This window comes from Pteropus medius, unplaced genomic scaffold, assembly GCF_902729225.1.
Source record: "Pteropus medius unplaced genomic scaffold, Ma_sr-lr_union100, whole genome shotgun sequence".
Taxonomy (NCBI): Eukaryota; Metazoa; Chordata; class Mammalia; order Chiroptera; family Pteropodidae; genus Pteropus; species Pteropus medius.
Window position 1 is genome coordinate 4,457,629 of NW_024348242.1, and position 20,404 is coordinate 4,478,032.

The 20,404-nt window shown below is 41.2% G+C and overlaps 1 protein-coding gene across 1 annotated transcript in view; it reads right to left on the bottom strand.

Annotated features, from left to right (window-relative positions):
• Positions 1-15,687: 15,687 nt before the first annotated feature.
• Positions 15,688-20,404, bottom strand: part of KNTC1 (kinetochore associated 1) — a 54,382-nt gene continuing 49,665 nt past the window's right edge. The window contains 4 exon segments of the mRNA XM_039879330.1: positions 15,688-17,401; positions 18,354-18,444; positions 18,881-19,026; positions 19,449-19,538. Coding sequence (XP_039735264.1) covers positions 17,381-17,401; positions 18,354-18,444; positions 18,881-19,026; positions 19,449-19,538 — 348 coding nt within the window. The 3' untranslated portion in view covers positions 15,688-17,380.

Consider the following 20,404-nt stretch of genomic DNA (forward strand, 5'->3'; position numbering starts at 1 on the left):
CTTATTTTAATCTGCTTGTTCCTCCAAGGTTGAATCCAATAGGTATAAACGAGGCCCTGGTTCTGTTTGGGTGTTGGCAAGTAAATTCACTGTGGGGCGTTCTCCCCTGACCATGTGCTAAACAGGAGGCCACAAAACAGCACTCAACCTAGATGCGAGGACCATCTAGGTCCTCACATTCTTTGACTCATCTCCCGTCAAAGGATGGAGTCTAATTTCCCTCTGCTTGAATGTGGGCCAGACTTATCAACTTTCTTTTAAATAATAGAATGTGGTAGTGATGCTATGTGACTTCTAAAGCTAGGCATTAAAAGGATATAGCTTCTCTCCCTCTTTCTCTCTTCCCCACTCCCACCTTTCTCTCTGTTTTAGCCCACCAGACTGGGAGGGAGCCCAGGCTACATGGAGTTCATCGCCGCCTACATACCCTAAGCTTGTCTCCAACTCTTCCATAAGCTTTATGATCTAGATGCTTCAGCGTAAACGAACTCTTTTCTATGATTCTAGGAAGTGATTTGGTGGCCTGTAAATTCAGGAATTTATTTACACTTATTCAGAATTTCATTGTCTTTAAGGAACTCTCTCATGATGCTGCTCATGTATAAATATGTCTGTATGACATATTTTTTTTCTCAGAAAATTCAAATTACACACTGCACTAATATAGTGTGTAAGTTTATAAGATATTTTAACTCCATAAACTTCATGTTTTCTTTTTGTATTAAAATATATTTTATAATCGGGTCTCTTTAAGCCTATGCAGTGGGTTTCATTTTACCCATTTTTAAAACTGGAAACTGAGACACAGAGGTTTACCAACTTAATAGAGGCTGCCTGACTCTAAGTTAGGTTAACATTGACTCTGAGAAATCCAAAAGACCGAGCAAGAGGAAGCAGAAGTCGGGCTGAGCACTGAGTCCTGAGTGCTGAGGCTGGGTGACAGGGACACTGTTCCTGGCACATAGCTTCTGAGACTCTTGGGATCTCTGAAGAGATATGTATCTTTTATATGCTGATGAGGTGACTGGGGGCTGGAGGCCTCCACATATCTTCATGATGGGGGCTGATTGCCAGGAAGACCAAGCATGCCTAGAGTTGGAACTATCAGCCCCCACCTCCACCTCCAGGGAAGGGAGAAGGGCTGGAGATTGAGTTGAATTGCCAACTTCCAATGATTTAATTGATCCCCTTACATGATGACAGTTCCATCAAAACCCCTAAACAATGGGGTTTACCTCCCCAACTCCCCAACTCCACAGAGAATAGAAGCTTCTGTGCGTAAACCTCACCTATGTACCTCTTCAGCTGGCTGTTCATTTTGTCCTTTATAACATCCTTTATAATAAACCAGTAATAGTAAGTAAATCATGTTCCTGAGTTCTGTGAGCCATTCTAGCAGATTATCAGATATGGGGGTGGGGGATCCATGGAAGCCCCTGATTTATAGCCGGTTGGTCAGGAGTACAGATACCAAACTGGGACTTGCAACTGGCATCTGAAGTGTGTTGGTGGGGGGTTGTCTTGTGGGATTGAGCCCTTCACTTGTGGGGTCTGTGCCAATTCCAGGTAGTTTGTGTCAGAATTAAACCGAATTGTAGGATATCTAGTTGGTGTCTGGAGAGTTGGAGAATTAGTTGATGTGGAGGAAAAATAAAAACCCCACACATTTGGTGTCAGAAGTGTGAGTCAAGGCAGAGTGCTCTATATCACATGCCCATGGGGGTAGAGGCTGGTTTGCCGGTTTCTACAACACAGGAAAGCTTCAAAAAACTAAACCTGACCCCGCAGTGAGCTGACCGAGAGTAATAACAACATAAAGGGGCCCCAGCACCCAGAGACGGGAAGAACAGGTACAGCTTTCAGAACACTCACTGCCAAAGTGGACAGAGGTGCCCCTGAATTAAAACAGTCATAAGCAAGAGTGCATAAGGAGATCCAAATACGGCCTACAAAGGACTTCTTAGAGCTAAGACACATGATTTTGTGAACTTAAGAAACTCAGTTTATCAGTTAAAGGAGAGTAGGGTCTCTACTGAGATCCAAATTTGCAGTCTGGGAGATCGGGTTCAAGACATGTCTCAAAACAAAGAGCAAAATTATAAAGAGATGGAAATCTGTGGGGAAAGATAAGAGAGGAGGAGGAGACGATGCAACAGATAAACGAAATTCCCCGATATTACTAAAACCCTGAGACCGCGGATGGAAAGGGCTCTCCGGACTCCAGGCTGGTCTAATGGGCATTTCTGGTAATAGTTCTGAACCCTAAAGATAAAGAAAACTATCTCGTAAGTGTCGAGCGAAAAGCAGAAGATATTCACAAAGGAAAAAAATGCGACTGGAATCAGACCTTACACCTCTGCTCCCGAAAGATGACAGCGGAAGAGTACCTACAGAGAAGAGGCGGGCAGGACTGCGACCCAAGAATCCTCTATGCAGGTTCCAAAATACTTTTCATCTATTGAGGCAAAAGGAAGATAGTCTGGGATACCCAAGAACTCAGAGAAGATAACTCCCAGTGTTCCATCTGAGGGATCCACCTGAGAAAAGACTAACGAAACCACAACAACACCTGAAAAGAAAACCCGAGAAGGGGGAAGAGGAAAGAGAGAGAAGACCGTGGTTAAGAACGTAGCCTATGACATTTTGGCACCTAAACGGATCGGGGTAGGGACTTGGGTAGCAGAGAAGGACTCTTGAAACCAAACGGACACCACCTAAGGGAATTCTAACAAATACTAGATTATCTCAACCAAATCTCAGCGAGTGGGGCAGGGAGTAAGTGTTTTCTGGGTTTCACCAGGGAACGTATCGGAGGGAAGGAAAGAAGAAAGGAGAAGCGAAAGTGTTCTAAAGGTCTCATCTTACTGGGGCGAGGGAGAAGAGGAAATAGATCGAGTTGCTCGGAGAATGGTCCACTTCAGCGGAGGAACAGTTCGTTATACGCCTCTGGTCATCAGACTAGGGAAGTTCATCACAAAGGAAATGGGGGTGATTTCTTAACCAAGCCTGGGAACTCAGAAGCTCTGAAAGAAAAGATGGATATATTTGACTATGTAAACATTAAAACGTTTTGTGTGACAAAGGGTATCATAAATAAAGTCAGCTCAAATGGTGGAGCTGGAAAAATATTTGTAATATAAATAATAGTCACCAACTGATACTGACGAACTCACTGTGTGCCAGGCCCCGTTTTATTTACTTTACAGATATTAACTCATTTGTGTCTAGATCAATGCTGTGAAGTAGGGAGGATAATGATGATGATGATCACCACATTACAGATGAGTAAACTGAAATACGGCCAGGTTAAATGACTTGTCAAGGTCACATGGCCAGTCAGAGGCCGAGTGCTGATGTGACCCTTGGCAGCCGGCCCCAGAGCTAGTGCTCTTAATCACTTCTAAGTGCTTAAGCCAAAGGCCAATGGACACTATATAAAGAGCTTTTATGAATTGACCTGAACAAGACAAACAGCCAACACAGACGTGGACGTAGCCTATGAATAGGCCATTTACAGAGGAGCAAAAACAAATGGCCGGCAAACATATGAAAATGCCCTCAAATGCAACAGTGGTCAGAAAAATGCAAATTAAAGGAGCAATGAGATGTCAGTTTACATCCATCGGACTGACACAAACGAAAATGAGCAATAATATCAAATGTTGGCAGGGATATGGAGGAAAGGGCGCTCTCATACATGTGAAGGTTTGTGGCCATTTGGAAAAGCAATCTGGCAACATCTGTTAAAACTGAAACTAAACATACCCTTTGACCCATAATCCCACTCCTGGGAATCTGTCCCAAAGAAATAAACACAGAAGGATGTTTGTTGGAGCTGTGTGTGTGTGTGTGTGTGTGTGTGCGCGCGCGCGCGCTAGAAAACTGGCCACATAGTGAATGCCCATCAAAAGGAAAAGGGGGAATGACTGAATGAATTATGCAACATCCACCCTATGTACATTTTAATAAAATAAAGTCAACCTGGCAGCCCGCTGGCCCAAAGGGCTGGCATATGTGTTTTGGTGAACCGTCAGTGTTTTTATAAATTCCTGCAGGCTTCTGAGTCTGAGACCCCTGCAAATGTTTTCATTAGACACCAAGTCTGCCCTCCAAAGGTCCACATATGCGCTACATGTGAAGTATTGGAGGGTGTTGGCGAGGATGCGGAGAAATCAGAACCCTCATATACCGCTAGTGGGAATGTAAAATGATGCCACTGAGAAAGTTTGGCAGTTTCTCAATAAGTTAAACACTGAGTTACCATGGGACCCAGCCATTCCAAAAGAGATGAAATAGATGTTCGAACAAAAACTTGAACACAAATGTTCGTAGCATCACTCTCCACAAGGGCCCAAAGGTGAAAACAGCCCAAATTCCTATCAACAGATGAATGCATAAACAAATGTGGTCTGTCCATACAATAGAATATTATTCAGCCCTGAAAAGGAATGAAGCACTGACACACGCTACAATGTGGATAAACCTGGAAAGCATGATGCTGAGTGAAAGGAGCCAGTCACAAAAGAACTCATATTGCATAATTCCATTTATAAGAGATATCCAAAATAGGCAAATCCATAGAAACAGAAATAGTTGAAATGGTGAATTTTCTTGTTATGTTTTATCACGATAAGAAAAATTATTTTTTATCATAATAAGAGGACGATTAGGGGGAAAGAAGTCTAAAAGGGCAACGGGGCAATTGAGAAACACTGAGATAAAGACTAGCCTGTATCTCAACACGTTAAAGATTGTCGCCCTTAAATACCTAAATAATTCACCATTTTTGCTTTTTTAAATAGTGAGGGATCTTGTTGGCCCTTGAGGTAAGCCGCTCCCCTCGCCTCTTTCTAAACCAGGATTTGGGGTATGTTATTTCACAGTCCACGAGGCTTTGAGTTTAATCACTCTTGCCAACTTCCGTCTGACTCTGTGTTACTTGGGATCTTCTTAGATGCAAAAAATCAAGTATGCGCTCGGGCTACCTGAGGTAATGAAAGTTCTATAAGCAATCCCAGAGAAGTGAGAAAGGTCTGGAACTGTCAAGCCTCAGAGAGAAATGAAACACAATGTCTTAAATCAACTGCAAAATGCCATCTGCTAGAAGGTGTGTCATTATTTTATGAACCACAAAGAAAGGAAAGCAGTACTCACAATGTAACTACGGCATACTTCTTTCTTATCATTTCAAAATTTCATTTGATATTTTTGGTCTCAGGTGTGTTTTTTTCCCCCCCGTATCACTCTTGTGCACCTATAAAAGGAGAAATGTAACTGAAATTAGTTGATTAAGGTAATCCTACTGCAACTTCATGTGTAGATTTAGACTCTCATCATCACTTTTCGGCACTCTCTAAGGATTTACCTGTTCTGGACATTTCACATCACTGTCATCCTCTGTGCCTTAAGAAGGCTGGTGATGCAGCATTTCTTAAAGGACTTAAAGGCCATGGGCGCTGGGTTCTTACACGGGCAGTAATCATGTAGGCAGGGGTGCCTCCTTTTGACTCCTCCTATGGAATGTTGCCGAACATGTCTGTTCCTCGCCCCACCTCACCCCTCTCCAACCCTGGGGTTCTCAGGAAGAGAGTGCGCCACTGTTTCCCCAAGCCATCAACACCTATTCTGTGCCTTTTGATCCCAATGCTCTTGGTGTACGCCTACCTACAGGCGATGTCAATCACTGCTGCCTCACCGAAAGCAAAAATTAAGATACCACCTATTGTTAGACATATCTCAAGATGTTAAAACGGTGAAGAAAATAAAGAGATGATTTCACTCACATCGATGAAAATGGTATGCCAGAAAAGAGGAGTTCTAGAATTGTCACCATTCTCTTGATGTGGTTTTGCTCCGCTGTGGCTCTGACTTCTGATTCGCTGTCTTCTCCACTTCATGGCTTTTGTTTAATCATAGTCTCTGCAGACTATCTTCTTTCTGGGTCTCTTGGCTTTGGCACAACTCCAGCGGAAGTGTCTGTTTCTTGTATGTCTTGTGTTCAAACTTCCACAGAGGACCCTGATGGATTGTTGTCACTGTCCAGGTTCATCCCTAATGGGCAGAGGATATGATTGTATCTAATAGTCACTATCTAACTGTAGTGCATTGAATGGTGATGCCCAAAAGGTAATCCCCACGGTCTACCCCGAGGAAACTCACTTAGGAATGGGACTTACCTGGATAAAGATGTAATTACCTTTCGGATCCCAAGATGAGATCATCTTGGATTATGAGGATGGGCCCTGCATCCAATGACCAGTGTCTTTAAAAGACACACAGAGAGGAGAGGCCATGTTAGGATGAAAGAAGAGATTAGAGTGATGCAATTATGAGCCAAGAAACGCCTGGAGCCACCGGAAGCTAGAAGAGGCAAGAAAGGATTTTCTCTTAGAGCCTCTGGAAGCAGTGTGGCCCTGCCAACACCTCGATTTCAGATTTCTGGCTTCCAAAACTGTGAAATAACACATTTCTGCTGTTTTAAGCCACAAAGCATGTGGTAATCTATTACGGCAGCCCCAGGAAATGGCTACGGAGTATAGCGTGCCCGTCTGGGCAAAGCTGATGTACAAGGCTGCATCATGGGCTGCCAGCCAGCCTCTGGATGAGCTCCTTGGGTGTGAGCACCAATAGCTGGGCTAGTCCACTGAAGCCAGAATGATGGTGACATAGTGTTTGGGAAATGGACTTCTCTTCCAGTAGCATAGAGTGGTAAGAGGGATTGTAATTGGCTTTGAAATACTTCTCCACTCTGGCCTTTATGGGTCTAAAACAATCATTTGTCTTCAAACGTAGTATTGTTTTTCTCATGAACATTAAATTGAAAACAAATGAATCCCCATTATGCTCTAAGTAGTATCCTCGAGCCTGCACTTGAGCCTGCACTTGACCTGCTGGCTTACCAAGTGACTTCATGGATACTTCCTGAAATAACCACGTTCCCCTAACGTCATCAAGATGGCTGCAGCTTTCCTGTCTATCGTTGGACTTTACTACCTGTCTATTGTCACGGAGGGTCCAATCAGAATGCTTCTTCTCTTCCACACTTTCGTAGCACCCTGTACTTTTTTTCTTTACTGCATTTGTCACAACGTTAATTAAGTGATTTTCTGCATAATTGTTTATTTAACCTCAATCTTTGCCACCACACTGTGAGCTTCGCAAGGACAGAAACTAAGGGACTATCATTTCCTCAGTGTCTTACATGGTGTCTGACACGCAGTAGGCACACAATAAACATCTGTGGAATAGATGAATAAATGAATCGCATGTGACTTGGCGATGGAGGGAAAGGAAAACCTGGATCTACAAACCGGAATCTAGAAGACAATGAAATAAACGGAAGTTCTTTGTAATAATACACTCCCAGTGTCCCTTCGAGGGGGCTATAGAGAATGCACACCATGGACCCACCAGAGTTTCCTTCTAATACGTTTTAAGAGTTTCCACTTCGCATAGCTTTGACGTTTGTCATGTTGTTTATCATCATTCTAGTTCCCACACTTCTTCATTAAAGACAGATGTTTGCAGAATACACGATCCTCAAAGGCTACATGGCAGCTAGAACAGCCTCATGCCCTTGAACGGAATACACATCACTCTAATGATATTGGGAGGGATGGTGCACAGAGAACTTGGCAAAGAATATCGCGATCACTACTTTCTGAAAATGGCCCTCCTGCAAGTGACTGTGTCCTTCAGAGGTGACTGGCTTCTGACTCAATGAAAGGTGTGAATCTTGATCGCTTTAAGGCAGCCACGGTGGTCTCGTTCTCCTGGCCAAGACATTGCTGTAGGCTTAGAGACGTGACCCAACTCTGACCAGGAGGATGCAAGGGGAAGTCTTCTAGGGATGTTTTTTGGAAAATTTCTCAGCGATTCCATTCCTAGGTATATGCCCCCCAAAGAAGTGAAAAATTGGTTACTCAAACAAATTACGTGTGTAGGTACGTTCACAGCAGCAATGTTTACAACAGCCAAAAGGTGGAAACAATGCAAATGTCCATCGACGAACAGGTAAACAGAATGAAATATTATAAAAATGAATTAAGTATTAATACATCCCATAATGTGAATGAACCTCGAAAATATGATGCTAAGTGAAAAAAGTCAAACAAAAGGCACCATATTGTATAATTCCAATGATATGAAATGTCCAGAACAGGTAAATCCTTAGAGACAGAAAGCAGATCCGTGGTTGCCCAAGGACCAGGGAGGAGGGAATGAGGAGGGACCGTTTGGCGAGTATGGGGGCATTTCCTTTGGGGTGATGAGGCTGTTTTAGAACTAGATAGAAGTGATTGCAAACATTGTGAATGTACTAAGTGCCTCTCAACTGTTCACTTTAAAACATGGTTCATCTTACGTCATGTGAATTTCACCACAATCGAAAAAAGGACCTTTGGAAATTTTTGCCTAAGGATGTGATGCTTGGGGCAGCTGAGTCCTTTTGCACTGTAAGGAGACAAGCTAAGGGTAGAGCAGCACATTAAATGATGCCAAGTGGAAAGATGGAAAGAATCTTGGCTCTTGATTACGTCATTGACAAGTTCTGAGAATCTGATCTCTGCCCTTCTGATTATGCAAGATAGCGAGTGCCCTCTTTGCCTAAAGCCATTTCTAGTTGGTTTTTTTCTATTACTTGCAGCCAAAACTACCCTAACTGACACAGACTTCAAGGTTGTGAAAAAGCAAGGCAAAGGGATCGCCTTGTAGATAAATAGCTAATGATGAATTCTCGATAGCAGTTAATTCTCACTGTTAGGCAAGGATTGTGTGCACGCATGCGTGTGTGAGGAAGAAGGAAAGAGAGATCCACATGCACACTCCCTGTCGTCTCTAGTCAGTCTTAGTATTTCAAAAACAGGATGGATGAGCATTAGGTGCAACATTAAAATAATTATAGAGTTGTCAGCTCTGAGTACTATAGGCAGGATGGAATCACTGGCCGCACCACTGAGTTTGTGTGCTTTCTCTTGGGATTTGAGAGTTTAGCACCTAACACTGAGATGAGTCCCAACATTGTGGAAAACTCGGGCTTTCTCTGTGTGAGATGTCAGTTCTATGCAGGGAAGGCGAGCACTTTCCTTTTCGAAGTCAGCTTGACTTCTCTGCATCACTAGGCTGTGACTGGGAGAAAAGAAAGCAGAGAAAGGTGAGTGGTTCTCTCTCCACCTTTCCCTCACTTCTCCATGGTTCTGGAAAGCCCTGCCTCATAAGGTTCCTGCTCTATCTCACACACAGAAAGTTTTCAGGAAAAGGATAATGCAGCTGGGTGGGTTTTTACAAGGGCATTTATGGGCTAATGTTAGGGATTAACACTTAAGCTGATCTTGCTCTTACAGTATTTCTTGGCATTTAGGCCTAAGTCATTGTGCAATGTGAAAACTATGAAAATAAATGACTTAAAGTTGCCTACAGTCAAAACCTGTTTCACAGCTGATCGATTAAGGAAAATAGATCTTTATCTATGTTAATTAAGGTGCTACATTTGTACATAAAGGTTGCAGGGAACTAACCATATGACAATGAATTGAGATTTATTCCTCTGAGAACATCTAATCAGGGATATGGAATTACATCCCTCTGTCTTCACGTCTTGTTTGTGTATGTGTGTGTGTGTGTGTGTGTGTGTGTTTCACTCAGCTGAGAATTCATACATTCAATGGGGCCTATCTAGAAAGAGGTGAGTTGTTTATTCCAGAAGTCTTGAAACGCCTGGAATGTGAGGTATTTCCAAAACAATGAGTAAGTGTGTCAAAATAAAAGGAAACAAAACACAAAATCCCGCTGACTGTCAGAGGGCTGCCAATATGAGGACATTTGGGTTAAATCTAAACTACTGCCCGAGGTCCTGGAGGGGGGTGGGTTCTGCCTGGGAGCCAGATGTGCAGAAAGGAAGAGGAAAACAGAATAAAAAATTGTTCTTTGAAAATTGCCCTTCCAGGTATCCTTATCTGCTTTAAAACCTGTTCATTTCTAATCTTTTCTATGGATTCCGGGGGATAATTTAAATACACACAAGATTGGTTAACACAACCAAAGCCACAGGACCCAGAGCACAGGGCTAGGTTCTGGTTTATAAAACCTGAAAAACTGAAATCTCTAACTACCGAGGAGGAAAACATTAAAGAAACATACGTTGTTTATTAATTAGAAGCATGGATGAAAATAAGTTACGGCTTAGCCATAAAAATCCAAAGGAGGGTGTGATCACTTTTCAAAAGAATATGGTGTCTACATCGTTTCAGCCTTAAGAAGGGAAGAGATTCTGACACACGCTACTACATGGAGGAACCCCTAGGACATTGTGCTAAGTGAAATAAGGCAGTTACAGCAGGACACATACTTATATGAGGGACTCAGAAGAGTCAAATTCACAAACACATAAAGTAGAATGGTGGTTTCCAGGGGCTGGGGGCAGCGGGGGAATAATGGGGAGTTAAGTGTTTAATGGAGACGAAGCTTTAGTTTTGCAAGATGAAAAATTCTGGAGCTGGATGGTGGTGATGGTGGCACAGCTATGTGAATGTACTTCATGCTACGAAAGGGTACACTGAAAAATGGTTAAGATTAAAGTCAATTTCATTATGTGCATTTTACAATTAAAATTATTTTCTTGAATTTAATGGACAAAAAGAAAGAATATGGTTCCTATCCATACTAGGAGTGTTCTATGTCTTGACTTGGGGCCTGGGGACGTGGGCACGCTCACTTTGTAAAAACCCATTGTGATTTCCATACTTATCTGTATGCTAGTTCACTCCAGTAAAATTTATACTATGATTATTTCTAAGCAATAGCTAGGCAGGCGGACAGCTCGCTGCCATTTAAAGGAGTATATACTTTATCCAAAGGCAGAAGCAGAAGTTCAGGAAGGAGCTTGTAGTGGGTTGAATAACATCCCCCCCAAATCCATGTCCTTCCGGAACCTCAGAATGTGGACTTATTTGGAAATAGTCCCTTTGTAGATGTAATTAAGGTGAGGATTAAGATGAGAAGGTACAGGATTAGGGTGGGCCCTAAATCCAATCACCAGTGTCCTTGTAAGAGGCAGAAAAGGACAGAGACACGAGGAGAGGCCTTGACGATGCAGACAGACTGCAGCGTTGCTGCCACAAGCCAAAGAATGCCTGGAACCACCGGAAGCTGGGAAAAAAAGCATGGAAAGATTTTCCCTTAGAGTCTTTGAAGCAGCATGGCCCTGCCGACACCTTGATTTTGGACTTCTGGCCTCCAGAACTGTGAGAGAATAAATTTCTGATGTTTTAAGGCACTCAGAGATAATTTATTTTGGCAGCCCTAGGAAACAAACACAGACATTTGGGCAAACAGGAGAGAAACTGTCTTCTTCCACTGCCTCTCAAGAGACCTAACAAAAGAGGTGACAGAAAATGCCGCGATAGCATAACTTGGTCACTGACTGTCATCCTTCTGGTTATTTTTGTCTTTCACTCTTGAATTTCTCTTTCATTCTTCCTTACGACTGTCAGAACTTATATATATATATTTTTTCGCCCTTGCTATAAGCTTCTCCCTTTTTTATTTCCAAGTAAATTTTCCCGAAGTAAAAATGAAAATCTGGAAAAATCCCACCAGCAATCTAGATTGAACCAAAAGCAGGTATCTTCTTAAGGCTACCTGTTAATATATTTCATGCAGGATTCTTATTTTTACATGACAAACTTATGACTGGCAGCACTATTACCCTAAATGTTGTATACGTTGGCTGGTTAAGAGTCATTTCAAAGAGGGAAGCATGAGCCTATTTTTTCATATCATTTGATGACAAAAGTTTTCCTAGATATTCTGGCTTCGCATGACCTAAAAACAACAACTACAGGACATGTGACATTCTAGGGTAAGAAGGAGGGAAAGAAATTTTGTAAATTACCACTTCTCCTTTTGAGGTATGAAATATATAGCATGGATTGAGTAATATATCCTTTAAAGCTTAAAAAAAACATCAAATCTATATAAAGAACATGGGGAAAAAAATGAGTCGACAATCTTGGTTTTGAGATAATGCCCTTCTACCTGGTTCATCACATCACCTCTTTGAATACAAGGAACATCCTTCGTAAGTATATGCATGTTCATGAGATACTCTATGTAATTTAAGAAACGTAGATTCTGAGTAAATGTGTTATAGAGAATGTGTGGGCGTTAACTAGGCAAAGAGGGGCTGAGAGCAAAGACTTGAAACAGCGTGATATGTGCAAAAAACTGCTTCCGGAGACAAGGCAAGGGGGAGTAGAAAAAAAGCTGATCATGGAGTCCTGAAGTCTTTAGAATGTACATACATATTGAAATTAAAGTTAGTTTAAAACCCCCAAAAGTACCAAGGCAGGTAAAAAGCTATAGGTTATAACAATATTCTTCATAATGGCCAAAAGGTGGAAACAAACCACATTTCCATCAACGGACGAATGGATGAACAGAAGTGGTCCATCCATATGGTGGAATATTACCCCACTACAAACAGGAATGAAGCACTGACACATGCTACAACGTGAAGAACCTTGAAAACATGGTGCCGAGTGAAAGAAGCCAGATTGGTGGCTGCTGAGGGGAAAGATGGGGGGAATAGGAGGATGGCAGCCAAAGGTTGAGGTTTCTTTTAGAGGTGACAAAAATGTTATAAAATTGTCTGTGATGATGGTTGGATCTATCTAGGAATATATTAAAAACCACTGGATTGTACACTTTAAATGAGTGAATTGTATGATATGTAGACTATATCCCAACAAAGCTGTTTTTTTTGAAAAAAAATCTGTAAAATCACTTGCTAAAGGAAAGTCAGTTTAGAGGTCGCATTCTTGAATCCTGTGGATGTTGGAAGGAGAGTTGAAAAGAGAAATTGCTCTAGAAATTTCTTTATTCCCGTTAGAAAAGAATTCAGCCTTGGTTGTTCTAGAAGCACTGATTCTTATTTTCTGGTTGCTTTTCAGTAAGTAGAGTGCCAGGGAAAACACACACACACACACACACACACACACACACACACACACACACACACACACACAATGCTGTTAGTTCTCTAATCTTTTGTAAAGTTATGGTAAGACTTAGCTGTGCGAGGTAAGTTTAGAGTCTTGCTATGCATTCCCCACTGAGACCATATGGTGTGACACTGGATTCTGAGATGTGCAGGTACACAGGGAGTTTAACTCATTCACAAATCTCAAGTGGGAAATGGAAGGGAGAGAAACCAGTATGGAGGACAAGATGCTTATCTTTTTTCTTATTTTTTTTTTTTTTTTCATCAAGAGCACTCTGAGGTCTCCCATCGGAAAGGCTAGAACTACAAGGACTGGCAATTCTAAGGGTTGTTGAGGATGTGAAACAATCTGCTCTGTCACACTCTGGTGTAGATTGGGATGACCCCTCAGGAAGACTGGCGATTATCCCCTAAAACACTTCCGCTCCTGGAAGCACACCCAACACAAATGAGTTAGATGTGTACAAGAATGTTCATAGAAGCTTCATTCATAACTGTCAAAAAATGCTAATAACCCAAATGGTCTGTCAACGGTAGAATGGATACATTTTGGTATATGGATACAGTGGGATACTCATGACCAAAGAAAAAGTCTAAGCTGTCCTAAATTACAGCAGGCTGGAGAGTGAGAGACAAGGGTCATTAACCAGTTAATTGCTGTGGGCCAGCCACAAGACCGCTCACACTCCTGAATGTATGGTGGAGCTCCGAATCAACTTTCAGGTGGCTATCTAAAAAGGAATAGTGGACCGCCAGAGGCCACTGCACCCTGCTCTTTAAAGAACTTTCAGCACTGTGGCCCACGACCAATCAAAAGTATTTCTTCTTACAGATTGTACACCTATCCTAGAACTGCTCCCACTTTACCTTTCCCCATCTCCACTCTGCTCCCCACCGCCCCTCATCTATGGCCAACTTAAACTCTTTCAAAATTAACTCTTATCTCTTAAAGAGCCCGTCAGGTCCAGGATAGTGGATATTTTTGTCTTCTCCATCCAACTCAGCTGCTGGTGGTTTAGACTGTATGTCCCAGGGCCTGGTGCCTTTTCTGGCTAGCATATGCTCAATAAACCCTTTCTTTCAGAAAAGCTTTCGGCCTTGGTTTTTGTTTACTACTCCCAACAATGGGAAAGAATGAACTATTGCTACTGCTACACAAAATAACAGATGAATCTTATAATGGTGAATAATGAATTCAGACTCTAGAATAGATGCTGTATTAGTCTACTTATAGAGTTAAAAACCAGGTAAAATTAATAATCTAAGATAATAAAGGTCAGAACAGCGGTTGCCTTTGGGGAGAGCATGCTCTGGGAGGAGGCACCAGGTAGTCTTCTGGGGCCCTAGAATGTTCTAGACTTTGATAAGGATTATTATACAGCAGTGTAAATATGTAAAAAGTAACCACAGGTCAATCATACCTATGACACCAGCATTCACCAAAACAGAATCTGCTGGTTACCCCAAGCACCTCTGTACCCATCTGGATAGACGTGATCACCAAAATTAATTAGTCTTATTCTCTTACTCAAAAATAACTTGTCAAAAACTACCCAAGGGAGGGAGATCCAATGCGTTTAGAATATACATCGTTTCCAAATCTCTGGGACTCAGAGAAGCAGTAGAAAGAAGACTTTACATCCTACATATTGTCAGGCCAGGTTTTCTAATCATAGGAAGTGGAAGAAGAAGACCCTACTAATAAAATTCTCTCCTCCGAGTAGTCAAAGAAATGAAAATTTTAGCCATTTCATTCAAAGCAAGAGGTGATGAAAGAATGTGCATGAGTCATGAAAATTAAATATAGTGCCTTTCCTTATTTAGCTGTTGCTAACTTCTCCTTTTTTCTACAGATGAGGTGCTGTCATTTGTTCATGTGATCGCTTAACGTTCAAGGAAGAAATTTTACTCTGCAAATGGGTAGTCAAAATTCACTGAAGTCATATATATTTATTAAGAGTCTACTATGTGAGGCATTGTTCTAGGATTTGGGGACAAAATGATAATGAGTGAGATAATCAATAAACGAGTCAACAAAGGTAACTATGGGTGGTACTGTGAAGAAAGTAAATGTGAACGTCACAGCAAGTGATTAGGGGTGCGAGGGAGGTGACTGCACTTGAGCTCACTGGGGATGGCTGGTCGCAGGAAGAGGGAGTGGTGGGCAGCGGGGCTAGAAAGGCGGGCACGACCTTCTAGACAGAGGCATAAACAGGCATGTGGCACGGAGCTGCAACTGAGATCCAGATTTAAGTGCATTATGTTTTAAAAATGGGACCCTCCACAGGGGGTGCCTTTCTGTAGATCTACTGACAGGGCAGCCTTTTTATAATGCATCTTCCTGGAGTGCATCCCTGTCTCTAATTTGCACAAAGGGGCCAGTATGCCTCTGCTGGCAACTTGAGTTTCATGCTCAAAGAAATGGGGAGCCCATGAAAAGTGTGAAGCCTGGCATTGCCGAGATCTGGCTTATGTTCTAGGACTATACTCAGGCAACAGTATGGAGAATGGCTGTATGCAGACAAAAGTGGAATAATTTAAAAAATGATCAAGGCTAATAAAAATAGGACACATGTAACAACAAAAAGGGTCCAGGCTAATTGTATATTTGAACTTCAAATGAAGTTAACTTAATATAAATTCAAATATATTTATGTTTCAAAAAAATGACTTCTCTGGCATACCAAAAGGTCTTTACCTATCAGAATTTTATTCTGAACAATGAAACCAGTGTTAACATTGGGAAAGAACACCGTTCCGCTCAGCTTGAGTCCATGAAGCATGAAGACTCCCATTTTTTACGTTCTAGTGCCACCACTTGACCCTTCCATTCTTTGCACCTTTATGCCCAAGAATACAATTACAGGCTCTGCTTGCGATGTCCGCTTTGTAGTTAGTTTTCTTAAGGATAAATCACCTCAATATCAAAGAAATACAAGCCTAACTTGAGATATACCATTTTCACCAACTGAATTAGCAAAGTTTTTAAAAGTAAGACCACTCAGCTTTGGGGAGAAGGCAGCAGAGCTGACAAATGTCTGTGGCTGGTAAGAATGGCCATGGGCGAAGACCTTTTGAAATGCACGAAGTGTGGCAATTTGCATCGAGCCTTTAAGATGTTCTCATCCCTTTTGATCTGGTAAATCTGTTCCTGGGAGTGACCTTAAGGAAATCATTCCAGATGTGGAAAAAGCTTTGTGAAAAATATTGGTGTGATCCAAAGGTCCGGAAAAGAGCAAGTGGATGACGTCAAACTGCCTGCAACAAGGAGGCTTTACAAATGAGGGAATATGGGCTTCGAGTTCTTTAACTTGCCCAGGATCATAGCTTGTGATAGGGCCGGAATTCATTTCTAGGCTTTAGTCCAAAACACATGTTTTTAATCATGTTGTAACACTGAGTTTTTAGTATAGAAATGCTATTTTCTCATCTGGCAAAAACAATGGCAAACTAAGTCTAGTAATATCAAGTTACTCACGAGTATAGAAAAAGATGAGGAAGGCAGAGTAAGAGGTGCGACTCATGCTTTGGCGCGCCTGGTAGCTGTCGGGGGGCCTTCAGCACCGCCCTGCCCTTCAAGGCCATTCATCCTCCTACGCCGGAGGCTCACGGCCTGCACACTGCATGTCCCAGATTCCTGGCCAGTGGCTTCCTGCTCAGTTCTGTCATTTCTTGGCACTGGCAAGAGAACTAGAGGTTGGAGAAGGCGGAGAGCTACTTCTTTTTCCTTTTGGTGGTGGCCTGGCAGTGGCGGCCACAGCTAACGATGCCCGAGGGCTGTGGCGGGTGGCGGCAGTGACGCTTCAGCAGCAGCTGTGGAGCAGGAGCAGCAGTGGGGGCCCCAGGCTCACAGCCCTTTCCCCTTTCGGCTCCCTCTTGGGCCCCTTCCGTCTCCCTTCTGCCTTTCAGTTGTTTTAACACCTTGTAACCAATTCCTGGCACTCAACCCATCTCTGCTAGGAATACCTAGTGATTTCTACTTTTCTGGCCGGCCACTTACTGACATACTCTGCAGCAAAACTGTATAGATGTTTACAAGACTGATATCCTTATTTTCATATGTGGAAGAAATAAATTACAAGTCGTTGCTTTTCTTATGAGGGGAGCAAAATATTTTTGCGTTTGGTTTCCTTCATATGTGGTGCAAAAAACTGACAGTCTCTATAAGTTATATAAGTAACTGGCAAAGAAAAGATTTATTAATTCAGGATACGAGTTTTTTATGGGGCAATCAGGCTACCAAGTGTCACAGTTATCCTGTCAGATAACATTTGATAATAGCTATACTACACAGGTTGCACAATTTTAAAACAGTAATAAATATGGTCAGTTAATAGCAGACTCCAAACTTCTTGTTCTTGCTGAAAAAGTTTTGATGACTTACTATGATCCATTAAGAAACATCTAAATGGGAAGAAACACAGAAGTATTACGAGTGTCATTTAGTTTCTCAAACAGAAAATGCTCCGGTAAACTGTACAGCTTAAGACTTAACTATATTGCTAAAAATCTACACATAAAATTATTTGGCATTTTCAACAGTTATGACTGGAGAAAAACAGATTTTAAGGGTCACAAATTCATCTCTTGAATCAATATTCTCCCCTTTTGAATCAAGTAATTTTATGCCACTGAGCACAATGGACTGGACGTGAACATCAGAAATTTTAATGAAAGTTAACACAATGGAGGCTTATTTCAATATGCTTATTCTGAACCAAGGAGGAAAACCCCACAATACTTAGGTTTAGGAAAACTACTAATCCACAATCAAAGTAAAAATATTTACTTTACATTTAAATTCAAAATAGGAGTAAAAGTAATTTATATGTACATTTTATATAAGGAAACATTTGGGAGGATATATACAAATGGTTATTAATAGAGATCCCCTGTCTGGGTAATGAGATTTCAGGAGATTAGTTTTTTTGCCTTTTTTTCCTGCAGTGAACATATATGTCTTACGTAACTAAAAAAGGAGATGGTAAAACAATGAATACCCGAGCATATTAATCGATACGTTTTGAAATTTAGTTTTTCACCTGATTCAGTATGAAACACAAGACCATAAGGAATGATAATGCCAGAAAGCACCGGAGAAACCAGGCAGTCAAGACCTAAAAACTAACCCTCTCCTGACAGGAGCAGGGACCGGCCTGAGGCCACGCAGCCCACAGCTGAAAGGAGAACCACAGCCTCTTTGATTTCTGGCCTAGGACCCTCTTACACAAAAAGCAAAATATAAAAATATACGCAGTCACACGTACAACGCATTTATCTCCAGAACAAGTTGGCTCAATTTCAAGACCCTAGACATATAAATGGCAGAAGCCAAGTAACTACAGGCCAGCGTTACCTTTAGAATTTCACAGGGCGTGGCGTCTGGTGGCACAGGTTTCCCACAATGCTTTGAATATTCAGTTATAAAGACTGAAGCTTCATCTAAACTATATAACAGAAAGAAAAAGAAGGGCGTAAGAAAGTTTTTGGGAGGGATAACTGTGTTTGCTGTCCCAAGAAGCTTGTGTCTAAACTTGGGTGCTACAAAATTAGATAACCAAACCTGGCAAAAATTATATTACATAAAGCCATCAATTCTCTGAGCAAATGTCTAAGGAATAATGTAATTTAGAATTTTAGAGCAGGACTGTAAGACACCTATTTTGGGGGTTCAGACAGCTTGTTTAATTGTCTAATTCCAAGTTCATGTGCCAAAGGATGGGGTTACAAGACAACCAGCCTCTGGGTATGTGCAGTAATGATACAGCTTAACATTCACAGCATTTAATTACAAACAAATAGTCCTACAAGTGTTTGATTTTCTTCCTCCAAAATAAAGAAAAATTTTAAAGAAATTCTACAGTCTTTTAAAAATTAACTTACCTTAACTCATTTGCTAAATAGTTTACTAGGTCAGTGATGTTGCTGGTGTTCATCATGTGTGACTTCAACACTTGAAAGTATTTTGTCTTTGCCAAAACTTCAAACTCCTTCTTATTTATGATATTATTCAGAATCAGGTTTCTAATCTGTACAATGACAGGTATCATCACATTAAAAATGTGTTAAATGCCCAGTCCTATGCAATACCAAAACATTTCTGTCAGGAGTTAGATTTTCATTGCATTGTAATTAAGCCTCTTTTTGGAGGGGGGAGGGGGCGAGGGAACGGGGACTGTCTTGGCCTATTTTGGTACTGCATACAGCAAATGGATAAAAAGTAATTGTCAAACACTTTGGGACTTTTTATGAGCACAGCAATAAACAAGATAGCCAAGGTCCTAGCCTTTTATAAACTTTACTGAGGTTTTAAGAAAAGCAAGATAATTGTACATATTAACAAACAGACTGAGATGGTAGTTTTCAGTTTAATCTTGGTTTGGGGAAAATTATTACCTTCTAATATCTAATTTTTCATAGCAAAAAGGAGATGACATTTTCTCTTACTTACTTGATGTGAAAATCCTGCCAACTGGCCAGTATTCATATGCTCTTCTAATTGCTGTAAAATGATCTGAGGATCACAGGAGCTCAGAAAATTCTAGAAAAAAAAAATCAAAACACAATTAATAGAAAAGTATAATTACTACTAATTTCTGTCAAATCTGGAAAGTTTCATTTTTAAATTTGAAATGTCTTAAGGAATTTCTATTATAGGAAAAAAATGCCTGTCAACAGAAAATTATTGAAATAAGGAAAAAAGCATTTTACAAATACCCATTCCAATAGCAAGAACTGTTTAATAGGCATTTTGTCATTAAAAGAGTGCCAAAAGGAATCTATTTAAATACTAAAACTTTGAAAAGCATCAAAAGATGAGTTTATGAATAGTCAAAAAAAGAACAAAGTCAAAGGCAGCACAGATGGCTTTGAAAAAATGAAATGAACAGAACAAATAAATTTAAAATATGCATGTTCATTTACATAGATCTCTACCTACTGGCTTATCTACCTTTGGAGAAATAACTGTAAAACATTTCCAAATGCTTTGTTCTATTTGTTCTATATTGTAAAAGGAATGAGAGTTATTTTTAAAAGAATTGTCCTCAAAATGCTTGTGGCTCGTTTGTCAGACGCCCACACAGCAAACCTGACTCTCCCCTCCCACCGCCAACTACAGAATCCAGCTGCCTTCCCCTTAGTCGTCTCCATACAGGTCTACAGGTCGCTTTCACTGCTGCCGCCCTACTGTGAAGACTGACCCCCTCAGGCTTTCCTTGCCCACCTGCCCTGTTCTTACTGATCAAGTGAGATAGAATTCTATTCAAATGCAACAACTTCCTGAGTTTTTCTTCTTGACACCCCTCTCCTCAGATCAAGCCCATGAGGATCACGCCTTCTAAAATACTCCCCGAACTTTCCATTTTACTCTTAAGGAAAAATTAATTTTTCCCCACTGATGAAGAA